The 21092-nt window shown below is 36.9% G+C and overlaps 1 protein-coding gene across 9 annotated transcripts in view; it reads right to left on the bottom strand.

Moving 5' to 3' along the window:
* Positions 1-21092, bottom strand: part of FBXL4 (F-box and leucine rich repeat protein 4) — a 73426-nt gene that overhangs the window by 33412 nt on the left and 18922 nt on the right. For all 9 annotated transcript variants that reach the window (XR_013928204.1, XM_080388042.1, XM_080388043.1 and 6 more), the window contains 2 exons: positions 13002-13246; positions 3308-3521 (listed from right to left, as the gene is read on the bottom strand). Coding sequence is in view for 8 of the 9 variants with exons in the window: in XM_080388042.1 (XP_080244168.1) it covers positions 3308-3521; positions 13002-13246 (459 nt within the window). In the remaining variant the exon portion in view is untranslated. The remainder of the gene's footprint in view (positions 1-3307; positions 3522-13001; positions 13247-21092) is intronic.

The raw sequence follows: 21092 nt of genomic DNA, 5'->3' as shown, positions 1-21092 counted from the left end.
CTGAGAATCTTCATCCCATATTCTATGTTATTTAATCACACGCCCAAATTCACAACCAAAACAACAAGTTGTACTATTTACCCAGATATGCTCTAACACAACGCTGCATTTTAACAGATTGACAACTGTGGAGTAGGAAAATGACCCCTTTTTCACTGGCATCATAAACAACATGCAGAGAAGGGCCCTGCTTTAAAAGTCTTTTCTTGTTCTCTTTAGCATTGCCTCTTCTTAAAAATATGATCACTTCAGCAATTCAACCCAAGTGTTTACTTTGATCAGCCATAACAATAAATTCATCAGATTGTTTACAAGCATAAAAGGCAGTCTCCTAATTTAATCTAATTCTCCTATGCTTCAATTTCAGTGACTGCCTCTAATTGTGCAGAAAGATACACAGAATGAAAATTACAATACCCCATTGGAGAACTCATTTCAGTCAACTTTTTACCTGTTTGTTCTCTGCATATTCATTCCCTCTTCACATTATGGCAATTACTTTAAAATGTCCAGTAATATCAGAAGCACATCATCCCATTTCTACATGAAGGTGGTTAACACAGCATGAACAGGGATCCCATCTTTCTGTCTCAAAAGCTGACAACACACTGACACTTATGATAGGACCTGTAACTTCACCATTCTAGAACAAGTTGTGAGAAGAAAATTTACATTAAGAGACTTGGTACTTGCTTTGTTTGGTTTATTTTTAATAAAAAAACCAAACTACTGACTGATTTATTTAGGAAAATGGTGATCTAAATGGAAAGAGCTGATTTTTCTCACACACACACACCCCCCCCCCCCCCCAATTTTGAGATGGAACTTTTATGGAGGACATGACACACACACCAGCTCTGTCCTACTCATCTTCCTTCTTACTTTCTACTAATAATCACATACTTGTTAGCAGTTAGGAGTTTTCCTTAGTGTATTCACAGCCTCAGATTCTTTTCTCTGAGCAGCTCCAACTGGTAACACTACAATACCAAGCTCCTGATTAAACATTAGCATTGTTCCATTGTTTGCTTCTTAGAAGATCCAACAATGAAGACTCAGTAGTAGAAGTTGCACAAAACCCAAGGACGCTACTATATTACAGTTCTTTGATGAGTTTTAGAAAGGTCTAAATCACTTCAGAGCATGCTTATTAATTTACCTTGTCCTTTTTGCACCTAGCACCTCTGTACCAGCTGAAGAGTACAGAAGGAAGAGCAGCCTGTTTTGTACAGAAAACCAAAGATTTGCACTATGAAAAGCTAATGTTAAGAAAGGTAATGCTAGTTCTACAAATTTGTGACTTTTGTTATCTCTAATCCTCTAACTCAAATCCTGTGCTACATCTTCATTCTTTCCCTTTTACTTTTCTACCTATGATGAGCAACGTATATTGTTAAGTAGCTTCATATTAACAAGTAACACAAAAGCCACCCTCTCCAATTCACCTATTTAAATTTATAGAAATTTCCATGGTTTGTTAGGAACAATGCCTTTTGTTTACACTTAAGATTGTGCTTCCATTTTATACATAAGTGAACTTGATTATGAATGAATTTTCTTGTCAGCTACAAGCAGATGCATGTCCATACACAGGAAAGGCAGAAATGAATCTTCACGATTTAAGGGCTTTAAAGTCAGGAAATCTTTATCACCTACGTTCAATCTAATTTCAAGCTCTGTTCAGCAAAGTGATAGCTGAGAAGTGACAGTTCCTAATAATTTTCAGAGTATACCTCAGCTGCTGCACTACACTATTACAAGCATGAAGTTTCAAACTTTAGAAGTTACCTGAGTGGAATCAAGAAGATTATAATCAATCAACAGCAGAAAAAATATACAATCTTTACCTCTGATACAATGATCTTTCTTGGATCTGAAAAAGCCTTGTGAATTAGAACCCACAGTCAAAATGAGGAGATTTATTCAAGATTTACAGAAAGACTACTGATCTAGAAGCAGAACAGATACACCCAAGGCACCAATTCAGCTCTACAAAAAAGGCACTTAAAAGCAGGGCTCATCAATTTATTTTTTAGTTTAAATAAAATAATAATTGTTTCAATACACAGAGCAACTACCATGAAGTAGCGAATTACTGAGGGGGACTGGCTTCATGGTGACTGCCTGCATATCCCACAGCAAGTGCCAATCATTCCAGGCAGCCTACCCTTTAAACACCTTGCATTACCAAATCATCATTACACCAGTCACCACTACACCAAGCTAGACCTTGGATACAAATGCACATGTGATTTACTAAAAAAAGGGCAAAATGCAACTAACTTTGAGGCATGTGTTAGATGGGAACTGCTTATGAATGAAATAATGTACTATAACTTCAGATGCCTCTGGGACATCCAGTAGCCAGACCCTACTGTTCCAGCTCTTCTATTACACTACAGCTTAACACCCCAGACAGTGTCGTAACCTGACTTCTGCGTAGCAAAAGCATAAGCAGAAGTAACACACAGAAGCAAACTCTTCTTAAAATGTTTGACCTAGAACTAAAAGCTAGAAAAAAATTGCAGACATGTTTTTCCCCCCATTTTGGGGCTCTACTAAATCAGTAGCTTTTGCAACAAGAGAAGCACATTTGGTATGAAAGCTTCCATGTAAACCAGCATAGTAAGGTTGTAATACATGAGTAATGCAGATAGTGAGAAGGAATGGAATTGCTTCCAATTCAAACTGCTGAATTTATTAGGATACAACACTTGTAAAACGTAGTAAACTACAACACTCTTCTCAACTGCGTATGTAAAACCATTCCATCTTAGACAGGAAATGTGTTGCTGCAAACAGTAATAACCCTGAGTCATGCAGCTGAGTAACTGTCTAAAGTAGCAATTTCTATACTGTAAATCAGAAGTTTTTTAAAAAAATTGTGTTCCACATCTCAAATACTTCTAATACACAAAGGCAGCAGGAATCTAGTAATTGGCAATCCTTTCTAAAGGACAGAATGTTGAGAATTACAGTAAGTTACTAAACGTCGTAACTTCCCAATTGTATTGCCAAATACAGTCTGTCTGGAGTACACTTCAAAACAGGAGTTTCACATCTGTGATTATATTACATTGCTTAAAACAGCTGATGAAAGGTCACTGATCTTCCATACAAGTTAAAACATGCAGGCTTTTTATTTTTGCTAAATCCAAAAGCTATTTTGAAATCCTCCACTTTTTGAAACTACCTTTGAATTTACATGCAAAATTTTAATTCACTTCTTCGTTAATGAAAACAAAACAAACACAATGTTACCAGGATTGAAAGTATTATTGCAAAGGTTAAAAATACTTGTTCCTACCTCCACTTTTGTTCGGTAGAGAATGAGACGCTTGAGGCTGGCCACTTTGGCTATGTGGTTGAAAGCCTGAGGTGGTATTTTATCACACGATGAGAGATTTAACTCCTGAAGATTTGGACACATCTCAGTAATGACCTCCAAGCATGTTTCATTGAGGAAATGGCCACAAGACAACTCAAGACGTACCAGTTCAGAGCCACAAACTTTCAAGAACCTGTAAAAAACCCCCACATTTTGAATGAAAAATAAACATACTTTCAGGTGAGAGTCCGAATACTGTCAAAACCTTAAGCATGTAAACCAGGAAATAGTTCCTTTTAACAATGAAAAGCCGACAGACCACAGCTCTTTTGTCACCTCATTAAATGTTATAAGAGAAAACATGACTAGGTAAAAGTAAATTAATCATAACCACTCTGAAGAAGTTACTTCTGAGTCAAATCTATACAAATCCAGAAGACACCAAATCAATTAGGTGCTGAGCTAGAGAGCAGTATTAAAAAAAACAAAGGTAGTTTGAGAGTCAAGGCCATTTCATCAACATTAACTTTATACCGTACATAACCTAGATGCTATACAATGTTTTGTACAAAGGAATAGTTGACTACCTTTTAAGCAACACAGAAGGCTATATAACACTGTACATGGCATAAGGAGGATAATGTCACTACAGCAGTCTTAAACAATGCTACCTTGAAAATGAATTGCAGAAGAATCATTGGAGGCGAGAACAGTACAGAGAAGGCTTTTTATTAAATTAACATAGTCTTGAAAACTCCGTTTCAGTTTAGAAGTTGGAAAATGCTTTGTTCTTGCCATTTACTCTGAGACAATGAAGCAAAGGACAACACAGATAAATGTTTCAAATGCTTTTAAACAGTCCCCAAAGCCAGTTTTGACAATAGCCTGCAAGTTTCCACCAACAATTTCATACTACTCTAACTCGGAAAAATCTGTAAATGTAAAAATGAGGTTAAACAAATACTTGTAAATGGGATGGCATATTCAGGAGAAGAGTTTTAAGATTTTCAGAAAAATGTCATTTGTTGCATTAACAAGTCAAAATCTTCTTCAAAGCTGTTCTAGAACACAGGGATTCCTAAGGACTATTTCATATGACTTTCATTGGAATTATAAAAATTTATGATATTGAAAGACAAAACATCCAAAATTTAGAAGCTTTGATGGTCTCTGCATGAATTACATCTTCTGTCAGAAATTCAAGCTCTTTTATATCTAATCCAAGCTTTATACACACACACACACACGTATCTCCCTTTTTATTGCAAAGATAACCTTCAAATCGTAAATCAATCACTAGGCTTCTAAGTTTGATATTTAATAGGAGAAGAAACCCCTATGCTATGCTATGATTTTGTTACACTTTTACTAGTTTTTCCAGTAGAAAAAACTAGGTTCCTAACTGTGGGCTGCAATGAGTTCCCCTTGTTACTTCCCAGAATAATGAAGCTACTTGTGAGACAGCATGAATTAGTTTCACATAATAAATATTCTGATCTGCTGTGTTACCAGTTCTATTCTACAAAAGTCTTCATGCAGGCAGAGCAGCTTTAGAACACTTTCACTGCAAAGTTAATATTACTTCTTGGGTTTAATGGATACAATAGAAATGCCAGAGACACATCAGGCATCTGCTTGCACAAAAACGCCTATTGCTACAACTAAACAGGTATTGGCCTTCCCAAGACATTTCTCCTGCTGAAACTTAAGATGATATAGCTGTTGGTCTTAAAAGCAAACACTTTCAGGGAGGCATTCCTCAACGACACGAACAGTAGCACAGGACTTGAAGTCAGTCTTTCAAGGTCCAAGTTTTCAAACATCCTTTCTTTATCTTTTCATTACTCCCAAGTCATACTTGCCATTCATCATTACCTTTCTTTATTCTTTTCATGGTGCACATTACACAGCCTTAGTTTGATTATGTAGATCCTATGCAATACAGAGGGGAAAGGAGATTCCAGGGTGGCATCTCCATCCCTGGAGGTTTCCAAGTGTCACCTGAAACCTTGACTGACCTGATCTACTGCAGGGGACACTGGCACTTCAAGTGGGAGCCTGGAGTAGATGACCTTCAAAGGTCCCTCACATCCAACATTTCTATGAGCCTACGCAAACAGGAACAAAGAGGGGGTCTGAGACATGAAAAGGGAGATATAAGCCCCAAAGCCACAGGGGTTCTGCCAAGTATGGCCTTCAGATTTATTCTTCCACTATTTTTGCCTAACTGCAGTCTCTCTTTAGAATCTATTTTAGCTTCTAAAACCAGAGATTAATCAAAACACCAAGGACTTATTTGCTGGTTTCATACTGGATACAGTAAATTCACCTAGACTAGTAGGCCTTCTTATGGGAGTGTCAGAGCTGAAATGACACAACCACTCACAACGATTAATGTTTAAATACCTGATATCAAAGAGCCATTTTAGACTAGCAATAGAGTTCAACACTGCCATGGAAAAATGCAGGATGGAAATGCCCTGGAAATCAGAGTAGAGACATACGGATTCATTGCTTATTACCAATTGGCCAATTCCTCTATTTAATTTGTTGATGAAAAAAGCTGTATTGTTAAAGCACTCATTATCAGGTTTTTTTGACTGGTGATATTTTCCATAAAACACTGTCAGTCTCCATTTATTATACCTCTAGCTTTTAATTTGCTAACAGATAAATATTTTATGAATTATTCCATTACAATAATAGATGGTAGGTTAACTGCCATATAACTTAACAGGGCTTGGCTGTTACAAATGTTGGTACAAAACTAACGGTTTTCTCCTTTCACCACTATTAAAAGTTAACATTACCAGGTCAGGGAAACACTCAGTCAACCCCCTAGTCTCAGAGAACTCCAGGCTCACCAGCTCGAGAAGTTATTAACCTTGTAACATTTTATTTAAATTCATTACATTTGAAACACACAGGCAGAGTGAACACAGGAACAGAAGAGCACTGCACTTCACGGCTTTGCTGACTTTTTGGGAAAGGTTATTTAGGAGACATTAAACAGAAAGGTAAGGGGGATAAAGGACATCAGCAGGGTACAGGAACAGGCTGACATGCATAAAGTAAAAAGATGAAGAGAAACAAGAGGAGGAATTTGAGGAAGTTACCAAACAGCACAGGGCAGAAAACATCAGGCAAAACTGCAGAAGTTCTCTGAATGATCAAGACACCCCAGTCTTTGCACTAAACAGGCTCGTCAGGACAGAGGTATTCACTAATACTCACTTTCTACATGGATCTTCAAAGCCATATAGCTAAGTTAAACATAGGTTCTCATGCTTTCAGAACAAATGTGTCATGGCCTTTATACTTCTGAGATTTAACAGACACTGCATGCCTGGTTCCAATTTAGCTTATTTGAAAATAAACCACCCCACCGAAAGCACCTTCTACCCAAATCAACATTTCTTCATATACCTCTCCTTTAATCACTAAGGACTGACTGGTACCTGTTTTTAGTATCTGCTTTCTGCACATTCATCCATCCCTTTAGTTTTGCTTTTATTACCATATTTTATACACACAATTTCTGATATATTTCCTTTTGTCCCTTCATGTTTGTTATGAAACATAAGGAGCCTAGAATAATGTGAACATCTACATTTATTTTGCTAGACACTGGACCAGGCCTTTCCCTTAAAGGTTATCTTCATTCTAGACTGCTATATTTTAGGGGTTTGTTTGGTGGTTGTTTTTTTGGGGGTGTTGGAGGGGGGTGGGGGGCAGTGGTCGTTTTTTTTTGGTTTGGATTTTTTGTTTTGTTTCCTGGTTGCTTTTTTTTTTTGGTAATAAAAAGAAGCAATCTTACTTTCCAGCACCCACTACCTGCTCTGAAGAACTGCTCCTTATATTCCCCTGCTTCAGCTTTTGGGAAATAAGTTAGTCCTAACAGAATCCTTCTGATGCTATTTGCTCATGCCTATGCTAAACCTGTCATGATCATAGAATCACTTAGTCTGTTAGCAACTTCCAATCTTTTAATTCATGTCTGTATGATAAGCATATCCCAAGAGCCAACAAAGATCCAAAATTAAAATACCAAGGTACAAGAGATAGCGCCCTTCACGCCAAAACTGGCTGCATAAGACCTCCCAAATGAAATTCTCAAAATAGCTTTAGATATATGCTTATGAGGGTAACTAAACATATCACATTTGCTGGAACTGCACTGGATCTAAAACCTACACTTCAGTTAGTTTAGTGATCCTCACTTACTTGATATCCTATGGTTCAAAGTTACTGAAAACTCTACAACAAGCAAGGATCACAGTCCAGTGTTGCCTCATCTACCAATCCTTCCTAAACACAAATAGCTACCTAGTTTTATAGTCCTTTAGTACAATTATCCCAATAGGTTTCAATCACACTGATTTTACCAAATCAATTTTCAAGGGAAATCTCAGGTACTCAATTTGTAGTCATTGACATACCAACCTCTGGACGTAGTGCCCAAAGGCAGGTGGGGCAGGGGAGGGAAACAACTTCCATTTATGAGTAACAGTGTTGCATAAGTTGTGGGGGTTTTTTTTAGCACTGTCCCTTGTAGTATTTTTTATGTTAGCATCCAAATCAGGAATGTTACCTCCGTTACTTGACAGATATAACTGCCCTATTTGCCTAGCCCTACCCTGGTATCTCCATCCTAGGAACAGTATTTCATGAAAACAACCGTTTCAGTTTGCTTCAAGCCAACTACACACTCCCTCCTCCTTTGTCCTTTCCAGAGCCTACCACCAGACAAGAACAGTGTCAAATAAACATTTGGCTTTTATTCCTCCTCACTTCACTTCTAAGATCTTGAGGTCTTCTCTTTCTTACTGTAGCTCTACCTATATGAGTACTTGCACAAACTTGGCAGAGGACTTCATAATCCCAACCTGTCTTGCATTTAACTCAATGGCTTGCGGAATTACATTTTAATATACTTCTAAAAGTTTTGTTCAGATATTTTTATATTCACAGTGATGGTTTTCCTTTCAGGACTGCTGCAGCAGCATCTCGTACAGATAACTGTAATAAAAGTGTTAAGATTGGTATGACTGGAGAACAAATGGGTATGTGCACGTGTAGAAGCACGAGAAAGAACAAATGACAATACAAGGGCTAGTATAGCAGTGTGTGTTGGTGGAAGTCAGATTAACAGGTCATCGAGATCCTTGAAGATATATATGTGCACTTTCTCAGGACACGCAGATTAGGAGATGGAGGACAGAAGTGCCACAGGACGGTGAGACTACACGCTAGATAAATTGCTTTGGATACACCTCTCAGTTGTCTTGGTGCACATGAGTATGCATGCTTGAGAGTAAGACTGAGTGAAGTAATTTTGTTGTTAAAATGAAGTCACCTTCCCTTCCTCTAAGATATTCTAATTGTTACAACGTTATTTTCTACTCCAGCATGTATTGCATTCATCAGTAAATCTTAAAAACATGGCATTTATGTAGGGAGAAAATAAAGACCTGATCTTGTGCTTTTCTCAACACAGATTAAACTATTTCAATAAAAACATGCAAACTAAACATTATTACTTAACCTCAGTTTCAGTAATCCTAGGTTTCACTAAAAAAAAATGAAAATTAAAGCAAGAGACAGGCATGATTTTTAAATTGAGAATCCCTGTAAAGTCACACAACACCTATTTTCTGTATTTGATATGTTTCAGTAATTTCTCTGACCTTCCTGCTAGTCTGACTCATAGCAAAGCTATGTTATAACATAATATATATACATTATAACAAATCAAGTTAAACATTGTCAAAGTACACTTCTATTATACAGCAACTAAACCATTCAAACATTAACAGCAACAGAATTGTTAAAGAAATATTCCTGGATGTGCTTGACATGCAAACACCGCATCAGTAATCTGAAAATAAAACAATATTAATTCATTTTCACAGTATAAAATATTAGAAGTATATAAAAATCCTAATACTAGAGATATTTAATGCAAAAGAGCTAATGACATTATCAATGATACAAAGAAATTTGAATGCTGAACTCAGTTTTTAAACTGTAATTGTCCTTGAGCTGTTTAAACCTCAGAGTATTTATTCAGCATCTTGATATTTAGTATACCTCCAGTCAACATGCCTCACTTTTCTTAAATAGGTCTTGCCCTCCCACGCTGACACTCCCCTGGCATGAAGAAATTCACCATACCTCTAATGCCAACAGAAATACAGTGCTGCTTATGTAATGCTTGCTGCGAGATCTTTGCTTATTCTCTTCTCTGTCACTTTGCATTCCAGACACCTGAGACTGCTCGGATACTCATTTGTCTCACTTTTTCATATACTTTTAGTTCAACCTAAACAATAAAATTTACTTAATTTATATTATATGCTGAAATGAAAAATTTAGGATAGTTATTTTTAGCCCTAGAGGAGTAGATGTTATCAATAAGTTAAAATACCTTCAGCTTTGCCTCGGGACATTCATATGCCTGAAGCATTCTGTCTTCTCGTGATAATACAGCATTTTCTTCAGTCACAAAATTACTTTTTTTAAAATTTCCTACTTTAATACATTTTTGCAAGAAAATATGTATTTTCAATTATTCCTTAGAATCATGTCTATATATACCTTTTAAAGCAACACACAAGTGTATACATACTACTTCTTTTAAGACTGTCATAAGAAACCACAGGTAAGAACATTTTTGAAAGATACTTGCCAAAATAAAATTTAAGTAGCACTTAAACGTGCCCTGACTTGCAGAAATCATAACCTAAACTGTATAGTTGTAAGAATAAAACTGACTCCTCCAGTTTTGAATTCAACAGTGCCAACTACAACACCAAATGCTGAGAAAAGTGCAAAAATAAACAAAAAGCACGTCCTATAAAAGTGAAATGCTGTTATCTATGAGGATAAGGTATTTTGGGTCTAGCATTTTGCTGTTTCTGTACTGCAGCAATCTGTAGTGTTTTTAAAGTTATTTAAAATTTTAAAAAAACCGTAACAATCCTTCAAATTGTTACAACTATTAGGCAGAATTCTCTACACCTCCAAGTAGCTGGCCTGACAGCCCTTTCTGGTCGCTTTTTTCAGCGACTCATCACAAAATTTATAAACCTGAAGTATTACAACAAGCAATTCAGGCTCACTTTGACTCAAGTTACAAGAAGACTCTTTGACCAATTAAATCTAAAAGACACAGCTTGGTACTCTATAGGCACACCTCACTGCCTTACTTAATTTCCTTTGCAGAAAGTGATAGAGAATACCAAGACCAGAGAGGGAGCCAAAGGGAGCAGAATAAAGAGAAATCAACAAACTAATTCAGAAACGTTCATGCAGCAGGCAGCAAGAGACTTTACACTAATATACATAGTGGTACACGTCTTCTACCATTATGTATAAAGACAAACAAATACATAAATATAAAATTTCTGCAAAGGACAATTAAGAGTCTGAAAATCTGATTAAGTTACTAGCAACAGTCAACATCAGCAGGTAACTGATAAAAGCAGCATTGCACTCCCCAGCCAACTGAGAACCTCCCCGGCAGTAATCGTTCTGAAGAATAAACAGGAAGAAAATTTAAGTGTGAAACAGAATTCCTAGGAAAGTCAAAATACCTCCATTCTTTGGAAACTCTGTTTTGCATAGTATCTGCAAAAAGTCAGGCTGGGTGAGGAGCATCTAAAAGTTCAAAAGGAAAAATTGTGGGAGTTCATGACTACACATCTTGGATGCTGCAACATCCACATGGTGGTATCTTAATTACAGCCAGTGCAACAGAACTAACAGTACTTGACAGATTTCTCCTTTGAGGAACAGCCTCTCCTACCAGGAAGCTATTTGTTTAAAGAAAATTATGTTAAAGCTTTTGAAAAGCAAGTGTTGTTCTAGTAAGTCTCCTGTATTAATAGATACTTCCATAGCAAATGAGCAGCAAATTCTCCTTTCCTGAATGCCAGCAAATTTGACAAACTTGCTGATGAAGAATGTCAAAAGAAAAATTTGTGTTTGGATGTTTTACTAGAAGACACTTCCACAGAACAAACAGTTGCAAAATTTCTGTATTAGAAAAAAAACAATTTCAAAACCAGACCTAGTTACAGTGGAGAATTTTTGATTCAGAAATGAAAAGTCTGAGCAGAAGTCACACCTGAAAATTATTTAGCTTACAACTTTTTTTCAAAAATTTACAATTGAACTGCATTTCCCATCCCCCGACTACATGTATCTCTTCCAAGAAATACAAGTTAACTTCAAAATTGTATCAATGTCCAACACTCTTCTCCCTTTTTACAAAAAAGTATCACGTGTTACAATGAACTTAATTTGACCATGTTTATTCACAGATTGAGTCAAACAATGAGTATTTATTATTCTAGAAATGCCTACTACACCAACTGAAAAGTTGGTAATTCCCTGAATTTGAACACTCATTTCTTTCAAGACCACAAGCATTTTTTAGCAGTACTGCATGTTCAAAAAAAATTATGAAAATTTTTAAAAATTTCCATGAAGATGCACATATTTTAAGTTTTTGTAAGGCAGATTCAATAGTTAAGCATCAGAAAGCAAGCACTTCATGATTTCAGAGTCGAATTCTCAATTAAAGCCTGCATATTTATCTTCCGTATAATGAACCTAATATGAAATCCAAATTTAGGATAAATGTTTGTACCCCATTCGACAACTAGCTGACATCTATCTCCTTTTTCTACCAACAAGCACAAAAGAGCATAGGGTTCTTGGATTATACTGGAAGGTCAGGAAAAATAGAAGTGACATTCTCATCTTTATAAAGTATTTCTTCAAATTATTTTACTTCCCCAGGGAAGGCACCCAGGCACCAAAGGAAAGAGAATGCTTGAATACTTGATTTAACCTTGTTATTCAGAAAACAGATGAGAGTTAAGACAATTTTTTTTAGATATATTAAACAGTTCTGTTTCTTAGGAGTCAAGTTCTGCTTTCACCTGCCATTGCTGATTACTCTTTAGTTGAAGCAGCAATTTTTGCTTAAATGAAATGCATTGATACATGCCGTTTAACTAATGCAAATGAGCAAAGCAGCAAGAAATGATATCTTAAGAAAGCAGAGAACACAGCTGTTATACAGAGAAGAATCCCTGCAAATTTGCTATTTTAATGACCTACAGCACAGTCATATTTTCAGCCCTGGGAAGATGCACACGCAAACCCCCTGTTTCCCAACAGGACTAATGTTTTAAATCATTTTTATGAAAATATTTGCATTTACATTGCACTCCAGTGATTACATAGGGCCCATACCTTGTAAGCATGCACTGTAATCAGTTTATTACTGCATCCACTCTAATACAGTCCTATTGATGACTCACCTGTACAAAGAACAACCACAAACATTTTCTTAGCGAGATGGACTTTTGACAGCTTGGTTCTAGTAGAGTCTTTAGAAGCCCAGGAGAAAGCAAAACATTGCTCCCCCTGGAAGAAGTCTTTCAGTCACAGGCAGTCTGTCACATGCAGACTACATTCTGTTGCTTTATCTAACATCTCTTACTGTTTTAGCTGTTGTTTTTTTCTACACCATAACAATCACAGCCTTTATAGTAAATCAAAGACATTTCTTGTCTTTTAATAAGGTTCAAAATACTTAGTGAAACTACAGCAGCTCTGCAAACAGAGCTTGTGATAACACTTCCGTATATTTAGCACTGACCTGCTAAATCCAGAAACAGAGATGGCTCCCCTGTTTCCAGTCCAAGATAAATTCAGCCACTGGATGAGAGTGCAGCGAGACTGTAGGTATTCCAGAGATGTGTCATTAATTCTTGCCCAGTAAGGTTGTAAACTGAGATGAATGTACTGTAGAGGGTCACAGCAATGTTGATATAGTAGCTTACAAGTCTGCGCTAGTCTACACAGGTCTGGTACTGTAAGGTGACTCAAAATCAACTGGATGAGCTATATTAAAAACAGAAAAGAAAAGTCACAGATGGTCACACAGTGCTCAAAACATTAAGGAAAAAAAACCGCAAAAGAATAAGAAAAGATGTCCTAACTTGAAAGAGAAGTAAGTCCTTTCACTTAAAAGTAACTTCTCAAATCATTAACTATTAAATAGGACTGCACTGCCTTCTCAATTTGACAATATTGTGACATTAAGCTTTCAAATTAGAAGTTTCTTTACCCATGCTAATTTAAACAGTGATATCTACGTAAACACTATGTTTACATATTTCCCTTCACAATGTCTGCACTGCCATTGATCAGAACACTGAACTGGCATCCTCTTTCTTCTCTGGATTTGGTTTTTCAGATGGCAGCATATTTGCAGAGTACATGGAAAAAATGTACCATGTCCCAGTTTCCCCACACCTTGAACTGATTTTAGTTTTATTCCTCTGCTCCCTGTTTTAAAAATCAGTGATTTGTCTTCTACTTTATATCCTCTCCCATCCATGCTGGACTATGCAACTAGTTAAAAAATTTAACATATTCAGATCTTTTTACAAAGTAATCTCCTCCTTGCTGTAATACTAGAGAGCACTTTTGTTCTACACCAGAGTCAAAACTGAAAGGCAAATCCCCTTTTTACCTTTACCAGACTGAATCATCTCTGCTTCAGAATAATCACCAGCCCTTCAGACTAGCACCGCTATACATGTTTTCATAATGACTTACATCTCACACTCAGAAATTAAGAAATATCCCATCTCCTATCATGCTCTTGTTTTCCTTTCTCAAGATCAACACACACAGACACATAAATACTCACATAAGGAAATAACAAAAACTCTTAACAAAAAAAGATCTCCTTAAGCTTAGAATCTGAGAAAAAAAACGCACTTGAAACATGCAATCTAAAACCTATTTTACCAGGGTTGTCTTTAACAGCTCTAAGTACCTGCACTCAAGTTATGTAACTAAAATTGACTATTTTCAAGCAGAGTGGGAAATGGTAACTCGCTGAAATTAATCACCGTAAACAACAAAAAAAACCCACCAGACACCACACCCCACAAATCAGCTTAAATTGAAGGGAGTCTTGTGGCCCTTTCAAAATACCATGTTTCATTTTAATGTTTTAAGGATTCTCAAAACAAAACCACCAAAAATCAGAAAAAAATGCTTAAGAAAATGAAAATGAAGCTTTTCATGAGATCCAAACAGATTGTACTTCCAATGTACCAGTTTATTATGCAGCTAGCTATTGTCTCCCCTTCTCCCCCCTTCATTTCTAGAAGGAAAAAGAAAACAATCCAACTTCCTGCAAAATGAAAAATGTTACTTCCTACTCAGCTCCAGATTTAGCATTTGAATTTCAAACATGATCTACAACTCTTCAAAAAAAAAAAAACAAACCCAAAAAAACCCCACCCCCCCTTTTTCTCAAATGCCAAAACACGCTGTTTGCATATACTCCGGTTTCTCTCAAGCTTGATTTCAAGCCTTCCCACTTCCCTTCTCCTCGCTCCTCCTTTCCCCTAAAAACAGCCCAGGCTTTTTGTCTCTGCGGGCAACTGGAACTCTCACCTCAGCTTGATGCAGAGGATCTATGTAGACATTCCAATGTGACAGCAATACATATGCATATATAATAACTGCAACTCATGTATTATAATAAAAAAGTTTGCTTCCAACTGACATTTAGGTTGTTGGCATTTAGGTATCCGAGAAAGAGCAAAGTAACTAGGAGATAGCATAGATATAATCCCAAATTAGTATCTTGATTATTGCTTGGCTCAAATCCATACTTAATCTTAGAAGTTGCTTAAGTTTTGTTTGTCATTCTAATAGCAGATACCTAAACATAGTAATTTTTCTAAAACCATCAATACGCTTTAAATAAATTTCAATATTCTGAAAGACATCTTCAAAATATTTTGCAATCTTTCAGCTATTCCACACCTTAAGCCACCTAAATGTCTATTTTATGAATGTCTTTTCCCTCAGATTTTCCCATAATTACTTGGTAAGTTTTCTAGAGCAGAGAGCTCAACAAGAAAGGCTGACCGTTAGCTAAATTTATGTCTACAATTAATGTGGCATAATAAAGTCTGATAAGAACAAAGTAACACAAATTTTGTTCAATTAAAGATAATGGTGGATAAAACTACAAATACCTCACCAACATCCCTTTACACTAACTGCTGACTTCAGCGAGTATTTCATAACATATTGTCCTGGTTTCAGCTGGGATGGAGTTAACTTTCCTCTTAGCACTAGTACAGTGCTGTGTTTTGGCTCTGATGTGAGAACAATGTTGAGAGCACACTGATGGTTTTGGTTGTTGCTGGGTGATGTTTATACTAAATCAAGGACTTTTCAGTTCCTTGGGCACTGCCAGCAAGGGGGCTGGAGGGACATGGGAAATTGGGAGGGGACACAGCCAGGACAGGTGACCCAAACTAGCCACAGGGATATTCCATACCATGGGACGTCACGCTGAGTATATAACCTGGGGAAAGAAGGAAGGGGGGGGGGGACATCCGGCATTATGGCATTTGTATTCCCAAGTAACTGTTACACATGATGGAGCCTGGCTTTCCGGGGGATGGCTGAGCACCTGCCTGCCCATGGGAAGTGGTGAATGGATTCCTTGCTCTGCTTGTGTGCAGCTTTTGCTTTACCTATTAAGTTGTTCTTATCTCAACCCTTGAGTTTTATATTCCTTTCCAATTCTCCTCCCCATCCCTCTGGGTGAGGGTGAGTGAGCAAGTGGCTGCGTGTTGCTCGGTTGCCGGCCAGGGTTAAACCACGACACTTGCAGGACGCTGCAATCTTTCCACACCTGAGATGAAATCTCTTACCACATGAATGTCTTAATCAGAAAAAATAATCCTTATTTTTTACTGACATTATGCTACTTCATAATATCTAGAATGGAAAACCATAATGAAATGTCATTACTTGACATTAAGAATCAATTTTTTTCTGGCTTTCAATTAAACAAAGATAACAGGTTCCAAATCTACAGGCTAATAACCATTAATCACTGTTAGTCTGGAGTCTGGTGTCTGTCAGAAATTCGCTTTTTATGTATGTGTATCCTAGCATAAAGTACAATTTGATACCATAATGAATATGTGACACGATGTGTTGCATTGCACTACACAGTGTTCATGGTGATTCCAAGAATGTTACAGAATTGAGTACCTGCCTTGAAAATTAATTTTGTAACAGTTTCTCACGAACAACTTTTTACTCTGCATTTATGAAAAATTATGGCAACCGTTATTGTTTCACACCTTATAAATTGATCAGTAAAACCAAGATTACTGGAAAAACAATACAAAGGAGTATAAAGAGGAAAACGAAATACAATTTATACAAATACTGATCACCCTTTTAGGTTATGATGGACCTAAAGTACTTTGTCTCCCATTTCCAGGGCAAACATGGCACATGCCAGCTTTAGAGATGTGGCAAGATCAACACCCACTACAGTTAAAAACTTCAAAAATCAGATGTTTTCAAGTCATAATTCTCACAATTCAACAAATAGCAGTATACAAAGTCATTGTGTGCTGTCTGAGCACAAAAAAATTCCTGATTCATTCCTAAGCCACGTGTTTTATTATCATCGTAGTCCCTGATCACAGTGTGTTACATACATATTTATCATTAAAAAAAATGTAACTTCTTAAAAAAGTAAGACATCTTGCCCACTGTAAAGTTCACTTACAAGCTCAGACAGGATCTCCATCATACTCTTCAATACACAGGGTGAAACTTACTTACCTACCCAAAAAGTTTATCCAGCTTTTTAAAGCCTTTTTTCTGAATAACCGTTTGTTGTGGTTTGAGGGGTTTTTTGTTATTGCAGGCAATAACCATTTATGCCCAATAAAATACTTTCTGTAGTTAGAGTACAATAACAGAACTTAAGTCAGAAAAGAATACTTGGATGCTGGCCAAAGCTGAATATCTGCACTTTCTACATGTGCAGACTTCAGCATGAGGCCCTCCAATATGAAAATACATTGGCCTATACAAACCACTCATTCAGAAACATGCAAATGAATGACTTGCAATTTTTTCATTCTGTAGCTAGAGCTGCCAGGGCTTAGCTTTTAATTAATTAGAATTTATACTAAGACATGCTCAGACAAAGGACAAACGATATGTGCACAAAAAATCAAAGAGAGAAGGCAAGAAGAAGATGGTATTCTAGGGATTTTGACATTCCTCAACCTAGTTTAAGAAAACAGAGTCCTTAATTCCACGATCGTATAGCTTTCACCAGCAAAGGCATACACATTTAACAGGACACAAACACATGAAAAGTGGATCTTGCAACTGTTTGACAAAACACAGCCATTTAAGTCTCACTTCTCTTTATTCTACTTTGGAGGAGTGGGCTTCACATCACCAAGCTATAGGCTCTGATCCTCTCAGTAATGAAAGGCTGTAAAGGTTTTAAGCCCTTTCTTGATTGAAAGAACAGAAAAAGGATGTTACTGACAGACTGTATCATCAAATAATCGAGACTCCACAAGGACTAAAGCTGGAGAGATCTCCACATGCCATCACTCAGAGCCTAGCCTGCTATAGCAACTGGCAGTGTATTGGCCATTACCTGAAGGGAATCTTGTGCCATATGGCTATTAGCTGTCAAGATTGCTTTTAAGACCCTCATGATGTTCTCTTTTCAAAGAGAGGCATAAAATCTCCTTGATTATCTGAAAGCCTACAAATACTTGTTATGGAAAGATGTAAGAAGTTTACTGTTGAGCAAAAAAGTATATGACACTTAAAAATGCTCCTGCTTATTGCTCTGACTTTTAAGTATCATTTAAGGGATGCAGATCTTACATGCAAGACCCATTTTCCTGGAACATAGGTGCCAAATCCACATTTAGCAGTGAAATTCACTTCCCCAGTACCCATGAACAGCTCATAAATCTTGTAGGCAGCTTTAGGAAAAATTGGCTTCAAGGAATGACAAAGATGTCATTTATATCTTTCTTATACCAAAATTTATATAAAAATTATCTTTTGGATGGCAGCATGCAGGACTCCTCCTGACTCTCTTCTCTGGAAAACAAAATTTAGGATCTTGGTAGCTGGCACATCTTGGCAAGTCCCACACTGCACAAGTACACAGTGGCAGGTATGCCTCACCTTTCTCAAAGGCTTTGAATTTGCTCAGGCCTTCAGGTCTCAAGCATTCTTGCAGCGTCAACTAAGACCAAGACCTTACTCCTTCCACTTTATAAGCAGCACCAGTTAGTCAAAGATAACTGGGCAGACAGACAAGCACATGAAGTATCTCCCAGAAAGTCCTCTCTAAATTTTAAGGTACTTCTGAAGAACTAATGAAGTACAGGTACTTCACAGCTACTAAGGGCTGTTTAACACCATCCACCAGCAAGAAAGGAAAATTCTCTCACCTAGTTCATCCAAGATTTCACACTTTCTTCTAAGGAAGTCCATGCCCCAGGAGTCAAGCATTTTTCTCTTTTGTCATCAGAAGCAATCTAGACTCTTACAATGTTTTTAGAGCTCACACTGCAGCAAGCCATTCCTAATGCCATTTTGAGGAACAACACAATCTATGAAAGGGTAGTCTGTGGAAGTTTCAGAAAGACAAGGAAGGCAAAAGAAAGGCTGGAGGAACTGCTGCCTCCTTTAAGATCAGCCCAGAAGACCATACAGCCCGTTTATTTTGTGAATTATGGAGGATAGCATGAAAAAAGCCTGAAACAGCTCAAATAAGGAATAGGCATTCGCATGAAGACATAGGACAGTTACATGTTTGCAATCAACCAGAACATATAAAGAGAAACAAATTTTTAACGTAACGTATCAATCAAAACTAGGAGTCAGTGATTGCCTTATTTCATCATTACAAGGTTCAAACACTTCTCAGAAAAACCTGACACTTGTCAGTCTTTAAGACAGCAAGCAGAATACTGTTCTCCCATATCTGATGCAACAAAAAAACCTGTCATGCTACAAAAGTACAACATTTTTGTCATTCTAATACCCAAATCTTCCAGCTGGACCAAGAACGTAGTAGACTGGGATTTCTGCTATCACAAAACCAGTCCAGAAATAGTTTTCTGTAGTTTTCTGATAAATATTCCACTTGTATTTTCAGTTTCTTTAAATCAAAGCAGAAGAAAAAAATATATGCTTGTATGGATAGATCATATAAATGCATTCATGAAACCAAACGTTAAAAAAAGGATAAAAAGGGAAGCTGGTACACAAACAGGAAAGCAGAAAAGCACAACGAAGTACATGAAGTTCATAGGGGTAACGGAACTACACAAATGGTTCCCAAATTACAATCTTAGTATGTATAATCATCTGGAACAGAAAAGAGATTAATCAACCTCTCTGGTAGTCTATTATACCACAAATAACTTTATCCAGCCTTTTCTAACAAAACTTCCTAGACTTAAATCAAGTTTCTTCTACAATCAATTCCTTTGAATGACTAAAACCAACAAATCTTCAAACTTTCAAACTGTTATACATTTTAAGATGTTCTGGAATCAGCTGCACCTTTGTATATGCAAAGTACTTGCTTTACTTCATTACTGATATACAAGCACCAACAGTAAAATATATTAAACATTATATGGACTCTGGGGAAAAAGAAAAAAAACACTAGAGCTAACTCAGGATGAAGTTAGTATCCTCATTTATTATTCCACTGCAGCAACAAAAAACCCCAACAAACTCAAGAACGAAAAATGATTTAAAAGACAAGATATGCAGTAGAAAGATGGAGAGAGTTGTTACATCCTCTTCCTTTCTCTTTACCTCTTTACAGGCACAGCAAACTTCTACAGGTTACTAGGGCACACGGTCAACCAACCATAGCTTTCAGGTGCCTAATTGGGGTACTTAAGAAACAAAAGACGTAAAAACCCCAAAATACTACTTCATTAGATCACCTATTTCTGAAAACCAGTCAGTGACAGTATCTCCCACTATCCTCCTTTCACTTTCAAGAGCAAGTCTGATTCAAGCCACAAGCACTGAGCATTTGATGAGTTACCACAGTAAACAAATATTTGCTTCTTTTGCCAGACTACAGTACACTGAAGAGCAGGAACAATCACGTCTCTGCTCAAGTCCAGAGGTCTGACTGGCAATTAAAGGCTTCTTTCCACTATATGCAAACCCTGTTTATTTCAGAAGAGGTGAAGACAATTACTTTGTCTCTCAATTCTTACTCTAATTAGGGTACTAGCCTCCATACCCTGAGCCTGAAATACTGAGCATTTCCTGGCCTGCACACAATATTCAGCGGACATACTTTGCATTCTTATTATACTGAAAATTACAGGAAGGAAAATATTGACTGACTCTAAGCACCCCTGCAACTGCCCCACTGCCAGGGAATCTGAAAGGAGTAGTTTCTTCACAACTGTTTTCTGTGCTAATGATAGAATAAAAAATAGCAAACATAAAAAAAAGACAGTGTACAGAAGTCCAACTGTTAACACTTTTTACCTGCACTTAGCTGCATGGAAGAAGCTTATTTCGTAACAACATGAAAATAATATGGCAGTTTCAGGAACAAAGTTCTGGGGTTTTGTAAGAGAAGTAACAGGAAAAGAAACATTTAGCCTATTACAAACTATTTCCACTTCCAGATCTTGATTCAATCTTTTCATATCGCTTTTATAGCTCTTCTATCATTAAGCATGAGGACTAAAATTACTGGAAAACTGCCAAAAGCTTCTAAGTTCAAGAGCTAGAATAACTGGTGTAAAAACTACGTGCAAACGGACAGATTATTGAGAAATAAAAGTGAAATAACTATGCAAATAACAGCAAAGTGGCTCGC

This window comes from Falco punctatus (genome assembly GCF_963210335.1).
Source record: "Falco punctatus genome assembly, chromosome: 5".
Classification (NCBI taxonomy): Eukaryota; Metazoa; Chordata; class Aves; order Falconiformes; family Falconidae; genus Falco; species Falco punctatus.
The sequence above is the reverse complement of the archived record's forward strand: the minus strand, read 5'-3'. Positions and strand labels throughout refer to the sequence as shown.